This window comes from Platalea leucorodia (assembly GCF_965183815.1).
Source record: "Platalea leucorodia genome assembly, chromosome: Z".
NCBI lineage: Eukaryota > Metazoa > Chordata > Aves > Pelecaniformes > Threskiornithidae > Platalea > Platalea leucorodia.
The window spans coordinates 62,898,402-62,922,408 of record NC_138858.1 but is presented as its reverse complement, the minus strand read 5'-3'; the positions used below and the strand labels follow the sequence as shown (position 1 = coordinate 62,922,408).

Sequence of the window (24,007 nt, the reverse complement as noted above, 5' to 3'; positions counted from 1 at the left end):
TTTGCGGGCGGCGGAGGGCCGGGAAGGAAGACAAACTTTGTACTTTGAGATCTGCTGATACTTCTCGCGCCTCTCCCAGCCGGCGGCCTTTAATATACTGCCAGGACCCCCCGTGGGCTTCCAGGGGGAATATCTCCCTCCCCGCCTCCCCGCTCTTCGCCCCCCTCTCCCGCTCGGTCCCTCCATCCCCGCGTCCCCCGGCCGCCCCCGAGCCGCGGGACCGCGCCGCCGGGGCCGCTCGCAGGGGGCGGAGGAGCGGCGCCCCTCGCCCGCCCGCCCGCCGCGCCGGCGGGCCGGTGTATGTCGTGCGGTGGGCTCCGTACGGGACTCCCGGTGAATGAGCACCGCTCGCCGCTTGCCGCCCGCCTCGGCCTCGGCCTCCGCCTGCCCCTGCCGGGGTGAGGCTCCCTGAGGGACCGCGGATCGCGCCTCCCTGCCGGCTGCCCGACTGCGGCGGCAGGCGCCCTCCGCTCGCTGCGGCGCGGCACGCCGCGGAGCCCACCCTCCTCTGCGCCTCGCTCTTTATTTATTTACTCCCCACCTCCCGCGCCCCGGCTCGATCCCGTCTGCACCCCCCCCCGCCTCTTGGTTTTTTGTTTGGTTTTTGTTTTTTTTTTTTCTTCCCCCTTTCTTAATTTTTTCCGCATCCCGTCTCGCCGCGCCGCCGGCCCGGCGCGATGCCGCACGTGGAGATGCTGCTGCTGGCGGCCGCGGCGCTGTGGGTGTGCGTGCGCGGGCAGGAGCCCGGCGCCAAGGCGGTGGCCGACCGCTACGCCGTCTACTGGAACAGCACCAACCCCAGGTACGCGGGGCGGCCGCGGCCGCGCACCGGGCACCGGCGGGCGGGGGGGAGGCGGGCGCGGAGCGGCGCCCCAGCGCTGGCGGCTCTTGCCCAGCGCCCGCAGAAGCCACCCCGGCTGCAAGATGGGGTGGAAAACTTTCGGAGGGTTAAGGCTACTGGCAGCGACGGTGGGGCGGGTGGTGGTGGTGTTTTTCTCCTCTTCCCCCGCCACCTCCGCGCTGCAGCAGGCTAGCCGCTTCCCCGGGCTCGGCCGCCGCCGGGCCGCGGGCGCCGGGCCGCCGCGCCCCCGCTGCGGCGTGGGCGCCCCTCGCAGCGGGGCAGCCCGCGCCTGCGGCCGAGCCTGCTGCAGGAGTTCGGGTGGGACGAGGGGGCGCAGGTAGCGGCCCCCCGCTTGTGCCCCGGCGGGCTCCTGCGGCAGGCGGGGCGCGGCCCAGAGCCGCCCGCCGGTAGCGCGGAGCCGGCCCCGGGCAGGGAGGCAGGGGTCTCCCTCCCCGGCGGGACGGAGCGGGGCGGCGGGTCCCGGCTTCGCGGCAGCCCCGGGCGGGACCGCTGTCGGGGGCGGCAGCCGTGGCGGAGGGGTGGCTTTCCCCCTGCCCTGCCCTGCCCGCCCGGCGGGGGGCTCTCCCGGGCAGGCCAGAGGTGACCGTGAGGAAGCGAGGTAGGTACGCCGTCCCGGGCCGCGGCGATGCAGGTGCCGCCGGGGACAGGACGGCGCACCGCGGTGTCCCCGTCGGGGCTGAGCGGCGCGGACAGAGCCTCCCCGCGCCCAGGCGCGCCGGACGGTTTCGGCACCCGGCTTTGCGTGGCGCTCAACGAGCCGTCTGCTAGAAAGGGAGTTTTCATTTAGTTTTTCTGGAGTTTTCCCTCATGTTGAGCATCAGAAAATTTCAGTCCTGCTCCAAATGGTATCCATGTGTTGGGGTAAAAAGGCACCTGGGTATTAAATTTTTTTGCCTTGTTAAAGTGCATGTGAGCAGACTTACTTTTTTTTTTTTAAAACCTGCCAAGCTGGTCCAAGCAAATTTGGGGACATTTTATCTTAGGTTGTCTCTTTTTTATGCTTCTGATACTGCTGTTTGGTTTGAGATTAGCACATTGATTTTTGTCACAGGTCATGTTTTTTAATAGATCTGTGTTGCCTGCAGAAAACTCCTCTACTCAGTATTCCAGAGTGGCTTCAAAATAGGTGATACAGAAGTTAACAGGCAGAATTTTCAAGTGCCCAGTTTGCTAGTCTGTCCAGCACTTTAATACTGTTATAACATTTAATAATGTTCCTGGTAACAATGCCTCAGCAATATATAGTTGGCACAAAAAGCTTGAGACAAAGAGGATTTATCCGAAGTAACAATCATGCTTGGAAATGATGAACATCTATAATTTTAAATGCCTATCTCTACATTTTCCTCTTTTTACTTTTATTACTTGAAAAAAATTGCTCAGAGTAAATAAGACAAAAAGTTATATCACACATCAAAGAACATTCATCCCAAAAAAATCACTTGTCTCTCAAACACAGAGTTTTTTCTGTTGTTGTTAGGCAAAATAAAATCTAACTGCTGGAAAAAAAATAAAGTAATAGTTGCAAATCCCACTGGACAGAAGGAGGATTTTTGAAAGAAATAAGTTTGACTAAATGCACGTGTTGCTGGCATAACAGCTAAAATACTTCAAAAATAACCTTACATTCAAGTTTTTCACTTCTGCTGTCTTGTGTGTGATGAGCTTACACAATACCTGCACATATGTTACAGACAGTTGAAGGTACAAGCAACCCTTACAACCAATACCTAGTTGGTAGGTATTACACATTGAATGGATTTGTAAGGATTCTAGTAAGTTTAATTGCATTTTATTACTGTTAATGAAATCTTTTGTTAGTCCAACATTAAACATCAGTAGACTGCAAAGAAAACTTAGTTTTATTATTCTTTCAAACACTAGAGGAAGAGCTAATGGCAAGATGTTTCTAAACCTTTCCTTTTAAAAACAAACATTTCTTCTTGTCTTAAAATATTCACTGCACTCTCACAATGGAAGTATCTGTTTGGACATGTCATGTTTATCTGTGAGTTAAAAATATGAGAAAGTGCAGGGTGCAGATGTATTTCTCCTTTGTTTTACACAGTGTGCCAGTTTTTGTGTGCTTTCCAAGTTACACAATCATTACAGAAAAACAGGCAAACACCTGAATGATAGGTGTAAGAGACTCAAAGAAAAGAAAACACTTCTGTTTTGAATTCGTTTTGTCAGAATCTAAGCTGAAGGCAAAATTCCCTTTGATTATCAAAATTTTTAGAGCTGTTAACAATGTTGCAGGAATAACTTCACAGTGATTTATCTGCTTCCAGAGACAGATTCAGGAGATGGACAATCTGCTTTTTATACATGTAGAAGTAAGTAGGGATGCTTGCTTGCTGATAACCATTTGAAATTAGAAGACAGAATATACTGTCATTCTTTAAACACAAATGCTACCATTGTGCTTTAGCTTACTTCTTTATTGTGTTTATTCAGAATTAACAAGCTGCTGTAGAACTAATTAATTCACTTTAAAAATGAACTGTTGATCATTTTGATGGTGATTAAAGGCACTCTAAGGTTTCATCAGAACTTTGAAGAATTTAATAATGACTGTACGTCCCTCAGATACGATGATGTTCAGGTTTTTAGTATGAAACTCCAGCAATTTATTGAAATACATAAAGATCTCATCCTTATTAAAACACACATTAGTAAATGGATGAGTGGCCCACTTGATAAGTGCTCCTGGTGTGAACAATATTTGGTAAATAAAAAATCCTGAGAGTCTATTAGCAAAATTCATATTACATTTCTTGGTTAGTTGCCAGAGTTCTGCTAGAACAATTAAAAAATGTTCTGTGATCATTATTGTTAGCATGTATGATTAAAAAAGTTGTATATTCTTACAGAGCCCAAGTCTGTTCTTAGAAATGTTTTAAGTATTCTCGTGCCTTATTTTTCTTATATATTTAATTATTAACATACATGAAGTACCATAAAAGCTGTAGTCCAATTCCAGATGAGAATATGTTCAAGTATTAGGATTTCAAAATGTAATAAAATAAGGTTTCTTAATCCTTTTTTTGTGGATTGGAAATTAATCCTCAAGTAAGCTTGAAAATATGTTTTAATATTTTTGTTATTTATGTAGGCTTAGAATTAAGTGTACGTAAATTCCAATTATCACGTCAAAGTGCATTAGTCTTTCAGCACTGTTTGCATATGTGTTCTTATATGGGACAGCAAAATATTATTGTCAAAGAATATTATTCTGAATCCAACACTTAAAATAGTTTGGGGAGTTTGTTTTGTAATGGAGCGTATTCATTTAATGCTGATTACTAGTGTCCTTCTAATTAAAATTCAGCCAAAATGTCATGTACCTGGGCCAAATTTTGAAGCAGTCTGCTTGCTTAGTGCTTGCTGCTGCTTTTAATCTTGTCAGAGTTCAAGCTGAACTACTTGTTGTTATTATTGCTGCATTTTTCTGCTTGCAGGATTGTGGTTCAAGATTGTAGTTTCTATTTAGGTATTTCCCTATAAGTTGTTTCAGTGGCAGGTTATGTAGCTTCATAAATTGTTACTAGTTTCAAGGTGGTTAAGAATACTTGCATTTCAGGTCTAGTTTCTGGTCATATATAGAGGCCAAACCTTGTACTCTCATGTAAGCAAATATTTTTTATTAGGAGTATTATTGAATTTGGCTGTATCTTATACAAGAAAATTGTGTATAAAGTTACATCCACAAGAGAATTATTATAAAGACATAGGGTACTGATATATTTTCTGTTTGTGTATTTATGTGGATAATAAAATCAAGAAATCAGACGGTAATTAGAGAATTTAGATACTGAAAAATCATTTCAAGTTCAACTGGTGAGTTCCCATAATTAAGCTGGATACCACAATTTGATCAATCTTGCTAGAGGGTTTTTTTTAAAGATAGATACTTGGGAGCAGTGAGCAGAAAAATCAGTGGATACTTCTGAAAATACTATGCATAGACCAGAGTTTCACAGCCTGGATATCTAAACTTGGGTGAATTTTGTAGCTGAGTATTTAGGCACTGATTCAGAAAAGCAGCTGACTTCCCTGAAGTGCGTACTGACACAACTTAAGTTCTGTTGCAGTTGTGTGGATGAATGGATGTGTACTTAAGTGCCTCCCTGAACCAGCCAAATGCATAGACTTAATTTTGAGATGCTCTGACCGTGGCTGCTCATGCACGCCTGGCACTTCTTGGGAGTACACTGGCTGGATGTCTGAGTATCTTACCATCCAGTAATATCTGTTTGCAGATTTCACCATGGCATGTTGGTTGTATATGCTGAGGTCATATGGCTGGTTTTTTTTGTTTGGTTTCGCTTGTTTGTTTTCCATCTAGAAATAGTTCTGTCTATGTACAGAGATTAGGGAAACCATACAGAAATGGTTGGAATAGGAAGAAGGCAGTTACGTGTGTTAAGAACAGCTATGAAGTTGGGGATGAAGAGGGGCAAAATCAAGGCATTTGCTTTGTTTTTGGTATTCTGTATAATTTTTATATGTCAAGGGAAGCATAAGAGCTTAAGTACTTGGGATACACATACACACACATAAGTATATATATAGCTATTTTGAAACAGCCTAGCTTGTATTTTGAGAGCATTTTATCCAGCAGTTTGCTCTGAGAGCTGAAGAAATCTGACTGATTTCTTGTAATTAAAAGATCAGTAGTAGAGCCTTCAATTCTTTACACCTACTTTCTGTGCTTTTAATAGTTTCACTAACACCTTGTGTCTCCAAAGGAAAATTGGTGTTTATTTTAAAAGAGACATTTTGAAACAGTTTGAAACATTCTATGGAAAAACTACACAAAGAACAATAGTTTCACTGGCTTCCACCTTTGTATGAAAGGCACCTTGTTAAGCGGTACATGGTCTTCATTAAATGCTTCTTATTAAATCTTTCCCAAATGCACATAGTGAGGACACTTCACTGCATTCTTTCTGCTAGCACTATATCCTTTTGGAGAGGGACAGATAAAGATGAGCCTTCCTTTCTCTCCCCTGTTGTTATGATCCCAGCAATCTACCAGCTTCATGCTGGGCTTAGAAAATGAATGAATGCAATTAGTCCTTCAGGAGTCAGGGTCTTTGCATTCATACGGAAAGGCATATGTAATAGATATACATTCGTATGCGAATATGTACGCATTTCAATGTATGCATATGTAGACTTATGTATATGTATGTATATATATGCATATGTATGTATGCACTGAAGTGTGTCATTAGAAGGTGATGTGGTGTAGAGTAAATCATGAATGTTGTGTGAGAAAAAAAATCTCTGAAAATGAAATTTTTTAATTAATGAACTCTTAAATGTTTAGAAAACTAACAGCTTTACAAACTAATTCCCAGGTCCCATCTTCTGGCTAAGATCTTTTGTTTTAAAATTAAAAATAATTAATTAAAAAATTATTTGTAGAATCTGTGTTTTAGTTCATGGCCATCTTCCCATTGTGCTGGTTTTTTGCATGCTAGTAGTCCCTGGGTCAGTAGGTGGGCAGGTAGGTAAGCAAGCAATCAGGCACATAAATGTAAAATGAAACAGAGAAGATTACAGGGATATGCTCTGAGAACTCTCTGGGCTTATTGGAGTGCCTTGTTACTGCTTCTTCCTAAACCAGTCTGTTGCTGGGCAGAGTACTGCGTTGTTGAAATATTAAGACTTTAAGAAAGCGCGTGAAGAAGGCTAGCCATTTGGATCACCTTAGAGAAGATGCTAGCAAAGACACAACCTTTCCTGGAGAAAGCACAAGTAGACAGTAGTTTGTCCGTAGCTGTGAGATGTACCTCTCTTGCCTTGGCTTACTGTTTGTTTTTCAATTCCTTTTTTAATGCAATTAGAAGTATTTTGGAACTGGGATTTTCTTCCAATAATCACTTTGCTCTGCTATCCAGTTCTGAGCATTGTTTTTTAAAAAGTTCCTTTAGTCTCATGATTAATCTTCCAGTGTTTCTGAATGGTGTAATTCACTGTTGAGAATAAAGGGCCCTGTTTTGTTTTAAGTTTTCATTGCACTTGTGCTTAACATTTAGTCAGTCAGCAGCACACCAACATAATGAAATGGAAACGTTTGGTTTAAAATAAACAGACACGTTATTGAAATTGCTTTCTGGTGGTATTACAGTTATTGTGAGTAAGCCCTACTGTAATGTACTTGAGCATAGCTGAATGGAAGAATAAAATCCTTCACGCATTAGAAGTCTTCCTTGCATTTTTGCGTTCTCCCTATTCATTGTAGTCTCTACAAGCTAGATTATAGTTGAGCTCATTTAAAATGGTGGGTATTATTTTATAGTGTGCAAACATGTATAGATGTCTGAAATCCTCTTTTTTAAGAAACGGAGCATAGATTGTTACATTACAAAACCACAAATTCCCACTCCTACACATTTTAAAAAATAATTTGTGTTAAAATCAAGTATTTGAAAATATATAAAGGATGCTGTTCCAGGCGGATAGAGATTGTATTTCTCTCCTGTAGAACGCCAATGTTTCCAATAAAAGAAAAATACCCCCCGTATATGTATTCTTTTTTTTTTTTCATCTGGGGAAACATCCTTCATATTTTACTGTTGACAAGTTGATGAAAATACATTGTTAGATCCTAGTTTTATGAAAAAAATGAGTTTGTTTATTTTTGACTACTGCAAAATGTAGAGAAATTGTTCGATGCCCATGTTCTGTTAACTGGTATGCTAGGAGTTTTATGGACATTTTTCTGTTTAAATGCATGACCAGTAAAAATGCTGTCAAAAGAAAAATCAGCTAACGAGAAGATACACAAGAGTCTTGTTAATTAGCAAGATCTGCTTGAATTGCTAATACCAATTTATAGCAAATTCTTCAGATTTGGCAATTTTTACTTGAAAAGCCTTGAAAATTGCTATTCTTATTGTCACTTGCATTATAATCTAGTGGAAGAATTTACCTATGGTGTGGAAAAAAAGGATCTTAGACTGACAAAACCTGTAAGTACAGTATTAGTTGGTTTTCACTTTGTTAATTTTCTTTTCTTTCATTAAATGAGCATATTAGTCTAATGAGGAACTGTTCAAAAGTAATACCAGCAATAAAAGATTTTACTTAATGCTTATCACTGAGTAACTTTATATTTTTTGCTTGTTTTCATTGGACTCTTGAAGAACCATCTTATTTGATAGGCACCATTTTTAGTTTTTGATGACAGTAATGAAATGGTGTTGGAGTGCAGAGAAGGAGTGATTTGGTTGTGAATCATCTGGTGAGGTGAAAAACTGGAGTAGGCGATATGTTCGCTTTGACTCTGATCACCCTCTGTTAAAATATCTTTTTGTTCCATTCTTAAAGATAAAATTTGGCCTTGTGACATTTAAAAGGATGCGTATTTTGACAGAATGTATTTTGTGCTGCAATTAATGTTTGCTGTGTAGCCTTGACATTCTTTGTTCGTTAAAATAATATAATTTTTTCCTCCCTGAAATTATTTTGTTTTTTTTGCTTGGGAGTGGATGCTGGCCAGTGGTGGGCATACTCACATTGTGTGAGTTGTTCACCAGTAGTAGTTGAGCGCTGTGGTCTCTCCCCAGTGGACAGCAATGAAGCACTACCTTTTTGCTTTTGTGGACTTCAGAGTAGTATTTTTCATATTCATATTACAGTTCAGAACTTCCTTCTCTCTACAGACATTCAAATCACATTATCTTATCACATAGGGAATTGCTAAGAAATATATATATATTTATTATAATGCTAGTACTGTACATAGGATTTTTTTCTTTTCATTTTTACTTTACATTTGTTTTAATTTTGTAAATAAATTTGAGTGTCTTATCTCAGTCTGTGCCTTTGAAACTGGAGCTGAATACATTCTAAATCTTTTCATCACAACTACACAAAAAATACCAAATCTCTCGATGTCTAATATTTTGTTGTTTTGGTAGTGCTATATAAATAAAATATAGATGTATTTTTTGTGAGGAGACAGAAGAAAATAAATATTTTACTTAGTGGTAGATTTGATGATGATCTTTGTAGCAGAGTTATCAGTCTGCAATGCTAGTTCATACGCATTAGGTAAGGACTGCTAGCAGCTTTAATGATGTTGGGTCCCCTGGAATTGTTAAAACTTGTTGCAAAGAAATTTGCTAATTAATGTTGATGAGAAGGAAAACCAGATGCATTATTTTTGTTTTTGTTTGGGTTTTTTTTTTTTTTTACTTGATGTCTGATCAGATTTTAAAAAGTAGTTATGTATTCTTACAGGCAGGGCGTTTGGTGCGCAGAAGTTAACAAAGTAGGAGCTATCAATCCTGCTCTCTTTCCTATTGTTTCCAGAAAAGAAGGAAATAAAGAGAGACTCTGGAATTTGAAAGTATTGACCTTCTGACATGCACACACAGCATGGTCATTGCACTGGCACATAAAGTGCCTTAAGCCACCATAATGGCAAACTGCATTTTTGAAGTTACTGATATGAGAGCCAGCTGGATGGGGGATGGACAGCCAACATTGATTCTGCAGCTATTTGCAAGTTACCACTTTAGAGCCAGACAGTTTCACTTTTATATTCCCAAACTTACCACTTAGGAATAATGTTGCTTTGTTCAGCTTAGCCAGGGATTTGTGACTGCTACATAGACTTAGAACCGTTTGGTCCAGAATTGTGTGGTCATTCTTCATAGAGATCTGCTTCACAGAGTAATTTCATTCATCTGGTGGTGGGGGAGGGATGAGAAACAGTGAAGGGACATTCAGATATAGCATTCTTCAAGGCAACTGTGCATCCACATTAGCTAGTTGCCTTTTTAAAGCTTTTTAAAGATAAAGGCAGAGATTTGGATCAAGTAGTTATAAGCCAGTTCAGACCCTTGTCTTCAGACTACATGTGATCTCCTGGATAGGCTCTCCATGCATTGTCTGGAAAAGACCTAATATTTTATGTACTGCAATAGCTCTTCCCCCTGCTCCCACCCCCACCCCCCCACCCGCCTTTTTTTTTTACTATTATTATTTGTTTACAGTTATTGCTCCAATACACTTATACATCTTTTTGCAGTTCTCTTGGGGCTTAGTTTATTAAAAATTAGTGATCCATCACTAAGCGTGGTACAGTACAAATACTGGTGCTCCCAAAAGGGAGTTTTTGTGCCAAACCAGGAGAAATAATAGGGATACAAAAGCTGCCAAAAAGCGTGTCTCCCAATTGCTAACTAATCAGGCGAAAAAGCACCTCAGCAACTACAGTTGAATGTGGGACAGTTTATTGTAAATATTGAATAAAGATATGTTAAGGGGGCAGAGTATCTTTTTGTTTGTAGCTATGTATAATTAAAAAAAAAAAAGTCAACTATGTTCCAGAGTTGATGGGGACTTCTTTTATGTTGATGGTATGGTCAGTGGATAGGCCTCTTTCAAAAAACCTCATGCTACTTTTGAACAAAAAAATTACCGTTTTGTCTATTTATTTTGTCTGTCTGTTCTTAATGTGGTGGTTATTAATAATAATGTCTGTAGACAATAAGCAAAGCTTTAGAAAAGATATTTTAAAAAACTCTTTATCTTCAGTAATCTGGGTTACAAGGTATGGGAGAAAAAGAACCATTGCTGTGAATATCTGGTATCCAAAGCTGCCAATCACTTTTGGCACAGCTCCCATCATGGTCGCTGTGCCCATAATTAAATGCCTGTCATTAGTGTATTTTTCCATAACATTTACAATGGAAAAGGCAAGGGGTCCTTGCAGAGCTATGGCTGTCAGGGGAACAATAAAAACTAATTACACACTCTGCTGTCACCATTGTCAGCTCTGCTTTTGGGGGGAAAGAACATGGAAAGTGTGTGCCTAATAATTATATATATAAAATTATATGTATACAATACCCAATTGGGGAAACTCAGTCATAGCGAAGTGACATTTACTTGGGAGTTTATTATTCCTGCATTCAAAAGATCTTAATTCTAGGGTTGTATTTTTCCCTTCACTTATGCCTAAGTTGCATACACTTTTCCCTTTGCATTTCAGTCACTTTTGCCTTTCTGTCTTTCTTTCTGTCTTGCACACTTTCTGGTGAACTGAGCTTTCCAATAAAATCGCTGGGATCAAAGACAGTATTTGCCTGCATTTATTAAGTGGGTGCAAATCACCTTATCCTTTGTATGCTTTTGCTTGTGTCCTGCATAGTAAACTGGATTAAAAAAAAAGCTGAATGAAAGCAGCTAGTTTGCGTGTTCACCTTTTTTCTGTTTTCAGCCTGTGGTGTGTAGGTCATCTTAATGAAATCACGTTAATATTTTGGAGTACGGCAGTAGCAGCTTTGGTGAAATGTGTGCCAGTTCTGTTTATCAATGCACAAATATTTCCAAATGTAAGCATAAGTGCCTAATTGCAGAGTGAATTATCTTGAATGCTGTCCTTAAAGACATTGAAAGAGTGAAGTTGTGCCTTCACACTAATATTTACTAATTTTTTTTCTAGCCTGTAAAGTAAATAATTTATTTAAGCAGTTTTTTTAGCCCACTGATTTAAAAAATAATAGATCCTCAGAACCAGACTTTTGAACATATGTAGGTACCTAGAGTTGCAGACAGGAGCCATGTGGGATTTTTGAGACTGCTTGGTGCCTAACTGTCTTAGATTTTATTTCTGCTTTTTAACACGCATAGGTTCTTAGATGCCTTTCAAAAAATGATCCCTAAAGCTGATTAAGGAAAGTATTTTAACTATATATCCTAGTTTTTAAAAGTTGCTGAAGTCAGTAGGAGCTGATGGGTACGAATGAGGTCTGTCTGTTTATTTAAATCGTATGCCTCGACAGATACTACAGGATCTAATATTGGTCTTTTTTTTTTTTTTAATACACCACCTTTTGATGCTTTTTTATTGCAGTACTTTCGGAAGTGTTCAGATCCAAGTCTATTGAAGTAAAAAGATTCTCCCATTGCTTTGGATGGGAGTTGATTTAGGCCCTGTATTGATGATTTTATGATGTATTTCATGAATGAGAGTTTCAGTAGTTAGGCTTGTCAATTTTTGTGAGGCCACGCAATCTGCATGAATCAGCAGCATGGGACTATATATCTCTGTGGGTATTTGTCTGATTTGGTCCAAATAAGTTCTAGACGGAGGTTTTTTGAACTGTTTTTGCAGAGTTGGGACCTCCACCTTTTGGGGGCTGAAGTGGGTGAAAGTGAACCCGGTGGAATGAGTAGTTGCTTTGCCGTCAGCAGTTTCAAAAATGAGAATTGGTTTATCATACATGATTTGCAAATGGGCATTAGTGAAACTCTGAGGTGTTGGATGCCTTATACAGTGGAGGACAATTTGGTATGTGCCAAAAAAAAATAATTAATTTAAGATCATGAAGGTAAAATTAATCAATTATAGTAGTACACCACTGGGATACAGGTTATGTATTTTTCCAAAGCACTATATGCAATATACTGCTGTCTTCTAGATAAGATGTTCCTTATAGACCAGATGGGTCTTGTGAATGCCCACATATGACAGAATTGTTTCCTCACTGAAATAATTAAAACACTGTATTCAGGAAAGAAGTCTCTGTTTTCTAGAAAATAGAACATTAGTCTTCTACAAAACAGAAGTCCCTATTTTGCTTGAGAATGCTAATTCTCCTTGCAAATGTCAACTATTTAATATATAAACCATATAATTTATTACCTGTTTACCAAAATGGTAAGCAGGGATTCTTGTCCTGTGGCATGTCACTGTATTTTGAGGCTGCTGGGAAAATGAAAAAGCAATTTTTCTTGAAGCAGTTTTATTTAATGGAGTACCAAGTATTACATTTTTCTGGATTTCCAGTGGACTTGCTGATGTCTAGTGGCTATGAGATAGAATGTAATGAGAGGAAGACACATCTTTCAGGAAATGTGGCACATGTTTAGTTTGAGAAGACAAATGTTGATGAAATACAGTTCTTAAAATTGAGTCTTGCAAAAAAAATCAAGTTCTAATCTTAAACTGTATCCATTGTGCATACATTTGAAATTTGGTCATGTTTTGTAGTCTGTGTGTTGGTAGATCCAGTTGTAAGACACTGGGTCCAGTTTAATGTTACTTGTATATAGTGAGCTGCCTGCAAGGTTCCCAGAAATCTTTGAAAATTTTCAGTGAAGTTGATTTTTTTAAATATAGTTCAAAAATGTCCTGTGAATGTTTAATAGCTTTTTACGTTGAGTTCACAAATGTTGTACAGGAATGCATACACAATTTTAGTGAAGAACTTACATCTTAGACAGTCCTCAGACAAAAAATACTAGGAACACTTCCTGCAGAGAACGTGATCATTTTCTAACACACTTAACAGCATAATCCTCACTTAAAAAACGGAAATATATATATCAGTCTCTCAAAAGTTGTATTGTAGATAGGAACTTCACTAGCAGAAGTTTTGTACATTTGTTGAGGGTTTTGAGAGTATATTCTTCATTAAAATAAAAACAAAATATAAAGAGTGTTGTTATTTGCAGTATCTTTAATCAAAGTGGTATGAAATTTCTCATTAAGGTTAAGATTCACAGTATCATAACAAGTGACAGTGTGGGTGAAGAAGGAAAATTAATTGGAGGGGTACATCATACTTGTTTCTCATTATATCATGGCTATTCACTGCATTCAAATTCCAAGCAAACCCTTTTACTATATCTCAATTATATAAAACTTACTTGTGAAGACCACTTTATGAAGAGAATGTCCATATTCATTGTTTCTAGTCCGAAGAACGATAGTTAGCTTTAAAAAAAAAAAAGTTTTTTTAGTGATTTACAGTGTCACTTTAATATTACTTTTTCAGACCCTGTCTCTGACTGAACTACATTTTATAGCTTACTGTAAAAAGAAATCTCCGTTTTCCATTTTTCATACTAGCTGTCTTGATTTAGTGCTGATATAATGGCCTTCTTCAGAACAAAGCATTTGGAAGAGTTTCATAAGCACTTTATTTTAGGTGCAGGGTTGGGTGCTAATATATTATTACTGATGAAAGCAATTTTGCCTTTGTAACTTCTGTGAGTAAATCAGACCGTTGCAGTGCCCAGTTAGGATTTCTGTACTGTTGTTTTCTTATGTACAACAGAGGAGTGATTGCATGTTCTTTGTGTTTGTGTGGTTATTTTCTTCATAAAACTAGTACTATGGATGCCTACAAGACTTATTTTTTAGATTAGAATTGGTATCAGGTAGGTTTAATCCAATCTTTTTGAATTATCTGTTTGCTTTCATATTCAGCCCTACCCTTAAGACAAAATGTCCCCTGCTTTCCACACTGTAATGAAAATGTCAGAGACAAAGCCAGTCTTGGTAGTGTCTTAGTCCCAAAAGTATGGTGATGTATCCAGGTGAAAAAGTTCTTTGGTTTTCAGCTAAATATGCTATACATTAGTACTGTTACCTGTGATTCCTGTTAGGGATAGTATTCTTAATGGTTTTGGTCTGAGAAACATTCCCACCTTTGAGAAGGAAAAGAAATAATTTTTTTTTTTTTTTTTTTTTAGAATAAATTCATAGGTTTTGGAGAGAACATTTCCTGCACTCCCTACTTACCTTGGTGCACATCACTGCAGTAATGTTCTTATTTAAATAACATATCAGAAGCAAGGATAGTGTTTATACAAATATGGCTTGTCAGTTGAGAAATTATCTGATTAATACAGAATATCCTGATTTATGATAACACAGGATTGCTAATTACCTTTTTCTGCCGTATTCCATATTAAGTGATCGGGAATAGACTGTAAGTAGCATTCTGTTATATTTATCTAATGAACAGAGGGTAAAAGAAATAGTGTGTTAACATACTCTAAACAGATGCTGTACTGTATTTGCATGAAATTCCCATTGAGTTTACTGAATCACTGGGGATGTTATTTTATTTTTTAAGTTGCAGTAATAGAAGAGAATGAAGTATCAACTGTTCAGTCGACGGTACTTCGCTGTGCCTCATTCTCTTTTATTCCTCTCCAAATTTCAAAAACATCATTAGTAATGCCAAGCTATTTTAAAAAATAGAACATGATTAAATCTCTCTAAAAAGATTTACTGTGTGTTTTCATTTACCACTTCTGCAAAGCCTGTTTTACTTTTTATTTCGGTTGTTGTTTACTGAATTTTTTTTTCCTCTTCAAAACTCTTGTTCCATTGTAGCTACTGTTTCAGGCATGGTTACATATTTTTTTTGTTTATATTAAAGCTTATTTATCCATATATTGATTAAAATTCTCACCCTGCATATGGGGTTAGGAGAAGGTAATATAAAAGATGGGTAAGAGAAATTTGTTACAAGCTGATTTTGGTATAAGGGAGCCTGTACTTATTTCCTTAGGACTGGGAAGTCTCATAATTTCATTCTTTTGAACTGTTTTGGAAACAAGTATTTCTCAGTTACTCAGGAGTCTTACCTCTGTTGCAGATGTGGTTGTGTCTTTCTTCAATTGTACTCGTTCTTTCTACTTATCTTTTGGTGCTTATAAGCTTGCCTGCATTCCCTTAAAGTGAGAGGAGTGGAATGGAAAACTATTGGGAATCCCATCTGATGTTATAAAATTTTAAAAATCAAAGAAGTGCCATGACATTAATGCAACATTCTCAAATAAAGCAACTCAAACAATCAAAACTCCATGCATTGAAAATTGAACGTGCAAGGTGGAAAGGTGCATCTGTTCTGCTTTTGCATGCCCTTTAACCCCAGGGCTGACATAAAATGTGTTTGTCAAAAGATCTTGACACATCTGAAGCTAAAGCTGTAATTTTTCCTGTTTTAACAGTGGCTTGTCAGACTCTGACTCAAAACTTTCACTGGAGTCTAACATGAGAAAGCATGTTCAGACTGGACTCCAACCACTCTAAACAAAAAATGATACAGCTGCCTTTCAGTTTGAACAGGTAAATGATGATTGTCAATCCAGTTGTATTTCACTGTCAAAAACATGGTTTTGGGAGGGATTTTTTTTGTATAATGTGGATGGTTATGGGGAGTAAGGGAAGAAGCTGAAGAAGAAGGGGGGGAGATTCTACAAATGACAACCTCAATTTTCCACCAGGACGCTTCTTTTGATTTTGTTGGTTTTACTGCAATTCTGCAAGCTTCTGGAAATAGATGAATACTTCTACAGAAGGGTGATTGCAATGTAAAAAGAAAAAAATCCTGATATTTTGATTAGAAAAATGTTTATTTAAAAATGCTTAATTGTACTTCTGTTACGTGTGAAGTCATCCCTTTTTTGGGGCAAGTAATTACATCTTGCTGATGTAATGACTTAGGTCCTTAACATTAAAAATGTCAATTCTTAACCCTTTTTCTGTCTTTGTTTTCTTGATAAGCTGAAAGTATGTTTTTTACTTATGGTTTTTAAACATCAGAAGATTGTATCTGTGCAAAAAGGTGCATTGCTGGTATCTATGGTCATGCTATAATCTGTGGCCATGCTGTGACCTAGGTGTTGCAAAGAGAACAAGAGCTTCAGATAGCTGGTGACGTGGGTTTCTTTGCATACTTTGTTTGATTGGGTCACTTTAAATGGATTTGCATATAGTAGCTGTCTGATGTGTGATTTTCATACTTTTCTAGTCAGCTTTAGGGGGAAAAATTACTTCTCTAATTATAAGTGGCTGATTACTCTTCAACCATAAGTTGTGGTATTGTTCAGCGTCCTCTATACCTTTCCTGTCTCCCTTCCCTTTCCCTTTTTGTTCTGTGACCGTGAGTATTTCCAAGAAAAAGCATTTTTGGTTGTAATCTGTTTACCCCCTTATTTTTACCTCGTTAGAATAAAATCAAGTAAGGTGTCGGGGTTCCCGACTAGTGTGTTCTGCTTGGAAGGAGCCATGAAACAGTGGCTTCAAACTGCAGTAAATATTGACTGGGTCTCTGAGCTGAGCCTTGCTCAGAGCTCACTCTGAAGACTTGAAAGGCTCCTATTGTTCCTTCTCAGTCAGTGCTCCATAGCCAAGGCTAAAGTATGCATGTGTTAGGAGAAGAAAGGCAAGGGGAAAATTAAACAGTGAACACAGTTGAAGGCGTAACTGCTCAGTGCAGAGGAAAGGGAAGCCTCCATCACACAAGGGGCAAGGACTCGCTGTGGGTTGCATAAAGCTTTGAAGAAGTGGAGTGTCCAACACCATTCACCCTTTCTGTTTTAGGTGCTAGATGAACATAGCCTTATCATCATTTAGGTAGGACATGGAGAAGGGGTACCAACTTTTTCCTTCAGGGGATGGTTCCTGTGAAAGATCCTGCAATCCTTTGTGGAGAGCTAGGCAGTGAAGGTGGATTCTTGGGCAACTCTCTCTCCCTCACTGTTTGAGGCTCTACTCAGAGCAGCAATGGGTGAAGTATTTTAGAGAGTTTAACCACTGCTGTTCTGTTCCGTGTAGCTGTTGTCTTGGCTGTGCAGAAGGAAGGCAAGATGCAGAGGATATAGTTTAGTTTGGCCACTACTTTTTATTGATTCATTTGGGAGCACAGCTTGGCAATAAAACACAGACTGCAGATTTTTGTGCTTTCCTTGGCCAGCCCATCCTCATTGGAGAAGGTTTTGCCAGCCAGTGCTGGGCAGGTGACGGGCCCTTGCTCTAAGGCGGGATGGGGAACTGTTATCTCATCTGTTTGTACCCCCCTGTTCCCTTTCTATTTTCCTTGAGAGTGTTTTTTCCTAAGTTCCTTTCAAATTCTCGTTTGCCAGGGTATTTCACCTCTTTATAGGATGAGTAGCTGTGTTGACTGGGTGGGTAATACAGCCTACTACATTACATTCACCTGAACCGAATCCCTGTATGCATATAGATCCCTGACTTGCTGTGATGAAAGTGAAATTCATCTCACCAGGCTTCCTAGCTCCCTCCCTCCTTCCTACCGAAGAAAAGCCTTCAAAGACAAATATGATTAGCATTGTACCTGCTGCCAGTCTTAAAAAAAAAAAAAAAATAGTCTTTCCTGCTGACTCATTTTTGCTTTTAGATAGGTGCTCCTTGAATGTGATGAAAGAGGTGTCTCACACATTTCACAATGGTCAGCTGTCCTCCTCCCTTTCTATTTTGTCTCAGTTATGTTCTCCATTCCCTCCTGTCCTTCAGTCTAGATGATGTAACGAAACTTCAAAGAACCCATGACCTCCTTTTCTTCCTACTCGCAAGACAAAGCCTTGCTCTCTGCATTTAAGATTACGGAAATGACAGTGTATCTATCTCATTATTGTAAAGCATATTGGGATATTTTGAATATGAAAGGAGCTGTATAAAAGCAAATTCTGTTTACTCTCCTCAGAAGGGAATAGGATTGTCTTATTACTGCACTGGTCCTTTATCTAGGAAGCAGAAGTGCTTGACACCGCACTAATAATGATGAGTTTGCACTGTGCTTTGCACCCTCTAGCAGCACTACAGCAGGAAGAAACCGAGTCTTCAAGGGTGGGGTGGGAGAAGTTGAAACAAGGATGGGAATTACCTGAAATATGAATATACTGTTGATAAGAAACTTCAAGTACCATGCCTTAAACTAGCAAAAGCATTGTTTTTCAAGCTTATAGAGAACAGTACAATTTCAAAGCCAGAAAAAACAACTTTTGATAAGTTGGTAACACATTATTATAAATTACTGTGGAGCAATGTGATTGAATGTTAGGTAACCAGGATTTTCATTTCACTAGAGATCACCCAATTTGGTGAGTAGAATACTTAGGAATATAAAATCTGTTAGGTTGAAGTAGATTCCACACACTCACAACATTTTTTTCTTTTTTTTCCCCTAATGAGAAGAATACTCTATATAAATATTGTATGCTGATTGCTAGATCCTGTTGAAGGTCCTGTATCTGTTCTGAAGACAGAAATGTATAGTTGAGGCATTTGTAGTTGTGATACAGAAAAGGAAGGTTTACGATTGTTTTTCCTGCAGTGAATCCGTTTTCCTTTGAACTAGTATTTTAAACACATAACAGATTTACATCTTGCTGGTTTTCCAGTTTTAACCAGTACTTATGTTTTCTTCTGTCTTGCATTTTAAACCAACAGCTGGAAAATATATTTTACTGAAAACCACTGCATCACAAACACCAACTTGAAAAAGTTAAACATCATTAGAAGGAATTTTTGTGTATGCCTCGAATGCAAGGCGACTTGCAATAAAGCCAATAAGGAAACAAGTAACCAGACTCTTTTCTAGGCTCCTTTCCCTGTCCCTTCTTTCCCTGTCCCTTCTTTCCCTTTCCCATTTGTGTGTATGCCTCCCTTCCTCTTTCCTCACCTAACACAACAAGTTTAATATTATGATTGATATTTTACAGACAGGTAAATTCAGACTTACTGCTTCTGCAACAATCTGAAAACTTCTTTGTTACATGAGTGTCATGGTTTAGCCCCAGGCGGCAACAAGCAGCACACAGCCACTCACTCACCCTACCCCCCCCCCCCCGTGGGATGGGGGAGAGAATCTGAAGAGCAAAAGTAGGAGAATTCATGGGTTGAGATAAGAACAGTTTAATAATTGGGAAAAAATATTAATAAAAAATGTAATAAAAAGGAAAACAAGAGAGAGAGAAACAAAACCCAGGAAAAACAAGTGATGCAACCACTCACCACCCACTGACCGAAGCCCAGCCAGTCCCCGAGCAGCAATCACTGCCCCCCGGCCAACTCCCCCAGTTTATATACTAAGCATGACGTCCTATGGTATGGAATAGCCCTGTGGCCAGTCTGGGTCAGCTGTCCTGGCTGGGCCCCCTCCCAGCTCCTTGTGCACTGGGCAGAGCATGGGAAGCTGCAAAGTCAGTGACTAGTGTAAGCACTACCTAACAATAACTAAAACATCAGTGTGTTACCAACATTATTCTCATCCTAAATCCAAAACACAGCACTATGCCAGCTACTAGGAAGAAAATTAACTCTATCCCAGCCAAAACCAGGACAATGAGCCATAAGATTTTTATTTTAACCTTAAAGCATGTGTATATGAGATAGCGTAAAATGCGTGCATTTTGGAAGGGTTTATTATTCAGACTGGAAAACAACATATTGTAGTACAAATTATCCCTCTTCTACTTTTAAAATTTAGTGTAGAGTTGTTTCTTTGTACTTGCCGAATCAACTGTTCTAAATGACACTCATTTGTGAATTGACTGGCTTTTATTAAAAAAGAATGACCAATCAAAATTGTAATGTATTTATGTGTTCTTTTTCTTCAGTCTCATGCTAAAAAAACACAAAAATTGTGTTCCTTCACTGATGTAGCTAATCTTTCAACTGTAACCATGAGGTTTTTTAGAAAGCTTACAAGTCTTGGTAGAAATATCATCTTTTTTTGTCTCTGTAATGCTACGTTTGCCTGACAAGCTCCATAATGCAGCTTTATTTTGTACGCTAACATTCTAACCAGCTGTTTTCCCATTTGAGCAGAAGTCAGTATGAAAAACAGGTCGTTGTTGCTACTTACCACTGCGCACTGAGTTGCATCTGTTTTCTTCAAACTTTTTTGACTCTTTTATTCTGTAAGCTTTTATCTGAATTTCAAATGAGTACAATAACTGTGCTGTATTAATGCAAAATACTCTCATTCATATGTGGTCATGTCCAGTGTTTCTCTTAGAAGTTCTACATTTACCTTTCCTGTTTTATAATAAGAAAATTTTATGATGGACAAATATTAGCACAAAATTGAATGGGTTTATTGCACTCTTTTTATTTTATTTTTTAAATCTAATTCTACCAGTGATTTCTTAAAAGAACTTGAAGATTTAAAATGTTGTAAGGGCTGGGAGGAGTTGAATTTCTCCAACACTCTTCTCAAGAAGAGTGTTTCGTTTTACAGTAGGAGTCTGCAGAGAACAAAACAAAATCATATGAAGACCTGTTAGGCATGTCTCCATGAAGACTGAAGCAATGGATGCGGGGGCAGGCAGCAACACTGCCTACTGCACTGCTAAGCATTTACACCTTTCACATTGAAAAAGACCTGCTTGAGAACGAAGGGAAGAAAAACTCTCATCATCTGGGCAGGTACTGATTTTCAGTTCAGCTTCACCATCAGTTTCCCAGTTTGATTGGTACAGCCCGTTTCCTATGGCAGTGTGGCCTTCCGATGAATTAATTGAAATCACAAAACATGATAAAGAGCTGTTCTCCTAGAGCAAGGGGTTTATGCCCAGCCAGTCCGTTGCTTTAGGTAGATTAATCAGGGATGTACACAAACCCATAACTGAACACAGTGCATGTGTCTTTGCCTCTGTGTTTCGGATTCAGAAAGAAATTGAATTTTATATTCTTTTATATTTGTCTGTTAACCAGATTCCGCATTGACTTGTTCATTTGTGACTAATGAGAAATGTAAAATTGATGTTTAGCAGAACTAAGCTTAACTTGGCTTGGATTCATGATGTCTATCACTCTGCCTTAATGGAGAGTAAAGAAAATGATACAGACTCATATATGTACATTTATGCATGGCAGTTACTCTTTTGGGTCACATTTTTGAAAAAATGTCCTGAAATTCTGGTCTAATATCTGTAAAAATACTCCGAACAAGTCATATAAGTGCCTGTCTGATCCGGCATGTCTCCAAAGTACAGGGACATTGTAGTGTTTTTGAAAAGTAAGAAATTGTGGAGGGCTGGTTTTATATTAATTAACATATTGTGATATTGGTTTTGTTTGTATTAATTAACATATTGTGATATTTGTGCTTAAAGTAGTTAAACTTACAATTAATAATAGGCTCTGTTGTGAATAGTCAGGAAACAGGTAGAAGTAATTTGATTTTTCAGCCTGATCTTTTACTTCAGCATTCAACCTCTGACATACTGGGAAAAAAGTGTTTATTTTCAGAAATGGATTTTGCAAATGTGATACCTCAAAATACAAAATTCATAATTTTCAGCTAGAGAACAGATGTATCATTTTATCCTTAAGGCCTTAGATGATAGAATCATAGAATCGTTAAGGCTGGAAAAGACCCTTAAGAGCATCAAGTCCAACTGTTACGATGAATTACAGTCATTCATAGTATTTAAAAAAACCAAATACATGTAATGGCTTTCAACTTTATTAATGCAGAATTTTTAAGTTCTAGCCTCTAGAATGTTTTTTGAAACCCTGTTTAAGTTATAGCAGTTTCTGAAGATGTGCAAATTGCACATTCAAATTCAGTTTTGAGTGCATTCTTGTACTAAAATATAGCAATTGACCAGCTCATATTCTTCATTTTCCACAGCCTGTTTTCCAGATAGGTGTTCAATAATGCCTTTTCAACAGCTTGTCTAAATAATTACTGAAATGAGAGAAAGCTTTCACTTACTTGGTGAATTACAGAACACACACACAAAAATCCCTGCACTTTGGAAGGGTTAAAGCTTTTCATGAAGGTTAATAGAAAATAAAGAAGTGTAGCAATGTAGTGTTTGTTTGAAGAATTTGGGCCAAGGTGTCTATTTATCTCTAATGGAGGATGACAACGAAGGATTTAAGAAGTCATCCCACTTATTGTCTCCAACACAAAAACCTTCCGCCTGCATCTTTCAACTTACTTCACCACTTCTGAGGAAGCAATGGGCAAACTGCTGAATTTTTATTAATCAGCTTAACCTAATGAGATGAAAAGGCCTTTTCAGAATTACGGGGGGAGAGATATGCACGTACAGAGAAAACTGTTTTTGAATACTTTCACGTCCAGTAATCTTCTTAGTAACAGCTGGGAAAAGGCAGACCTCAGTTCTGCTTCTGGTTCCCTCACCTGCCTTCCTCATTTCACTTTCCTACCTGATTTTAGATCTTCTGTAAGCGTATGATCATGAGCTGTTCCCCCCGTTCCCAACCCCTTCAGGAGAAAGCAACAGGAAGACTTAATGCGGGTTTGGGGTGGAGATGCTTTTGGGAATGGAGGCAAGAAAGCCTAAGCTGATAAAACGTGACTCTTCCGATGGGGGCCCTGTTTAGATAACTTGCCTCTTTTAAATTCTTCTTTTCCCTTCCACTCCCTCCCCCCCAGCTCCCTCTCCTTTTCTCTCTCTTGTCAAGCCCACTTCATAAACGGTAGCAGCTGGAGATCTTTTTAGTGGCATTCAGGGATTACTGCCCTTCAGGATTTTAATAAGCCCCACTGCCTGAAATGCCTGTGAGGGTGCTCTCTGAGACAATTACCATTCAGGGCTGGGATTGAGGGCCCTTCATGGCCCAGATGGCCAAGGGGCTGCGCACGGGCAGATAGCATTCTCCAGACAACAGATCACTGGAGCAAAGAGAGAGTGTTTCTTTTTTTGTTGTTTTTTGTTGGTGAGGATGAGGAGTAGGGAGAGGGAGAAAAGGAAGCGAATAAGGGGGTTCTATCACTTTGCAGCTAATCAAAGCTAAGTTTGCTCATCCTCCTATACATAACTGGATTTAAACTGTGACCTCTTAAGAACCGCAGTTTGAGGTTATGTATCCCTATTCGCTGTAAGGCAGCTGCACTTTGTAATTTAAAACACAATACCCTTGATTATGAGGAGTATTTCTTAGCTGCCCCCACAGGAAGAAATAACCTGCAAAGGGCTAGAATGAGATCTCTTCTTATTTTAGTATTGGGAACAGAGGACAAAAATTGCAGGCAGAACTAATTGGTAACTGTGGATGTCTGGGACAGTCTGGAAAGTGTGGAAAATACAGCTGATTAATGGAGGGCAAACGTTTAGCCAGAAGGAACTGCTCATTTAGGTTTGCTTTTACCTGCAGTATGGCATGGCTTCTAGATGAAGCAGATGGAAATGAAGTGGTGGGCTTCTGAGAAGACGTTTTCCTTGGATGAAATTTTAGCCACTGAAATAAGGGAAGTGCAGGGTTTAGGAGAGAAAGTTTGGAGCTGTTTTTGCAAGGAGCACTCCTTAGTGACTTAAGTGCTTGCAAAGCTAAATTCAGTACTGCCAGAGCTTTTTGGTCTTGCAGTCCTGTGCGAAAAGTGGGAAACGTGGCTTATTAGCTGAACAGCTGTTCTCTGTCTGGATGGACAGACATTAATTTTTTAATCCTGGGACCCCCTGATGGCAGAAAAAACAATTTGTGCCTCTTCACATTAAAGTTAATATTTGTGAAACAGATCTCAGTTGCTGTCCATTTGCTTTTGACTTCTACAATGAATACTTCATTCTTTAAATCATATTTAATAAGAAAATAAA

At 39.1% G+C, this 24,007-nt stretch overlaps 1 protein-coding gene across 2 annotated transcripts in view; it reads left to right on the top strand.

Annotated features, from left to right (window-relative positions):
* Positions 1 to 676: 676 nt before the first annotated feature.
* EFNA5 (ephrin A5) overlaps positions 677 to 24,007 on the top strand; it is a gene marked incomplete at its 3' end in the record, with an annotated part of 205,179 nt that continues 181,848 nt past the window's right edge. For both annotated transcript variants that reach the window (XM_082335807.1, XM_082335806.1), the window contains exon 1: positions 677 to 802. In XM_082335807.1, the coding sequence (XP_082191933.1) occupies positions 678 to 802 (125 nt within the window). In that variant the 5' untranslated portion in view covers position 677. The remainder of the gene's footprint in view (positions 803 to 24,007) is intronic.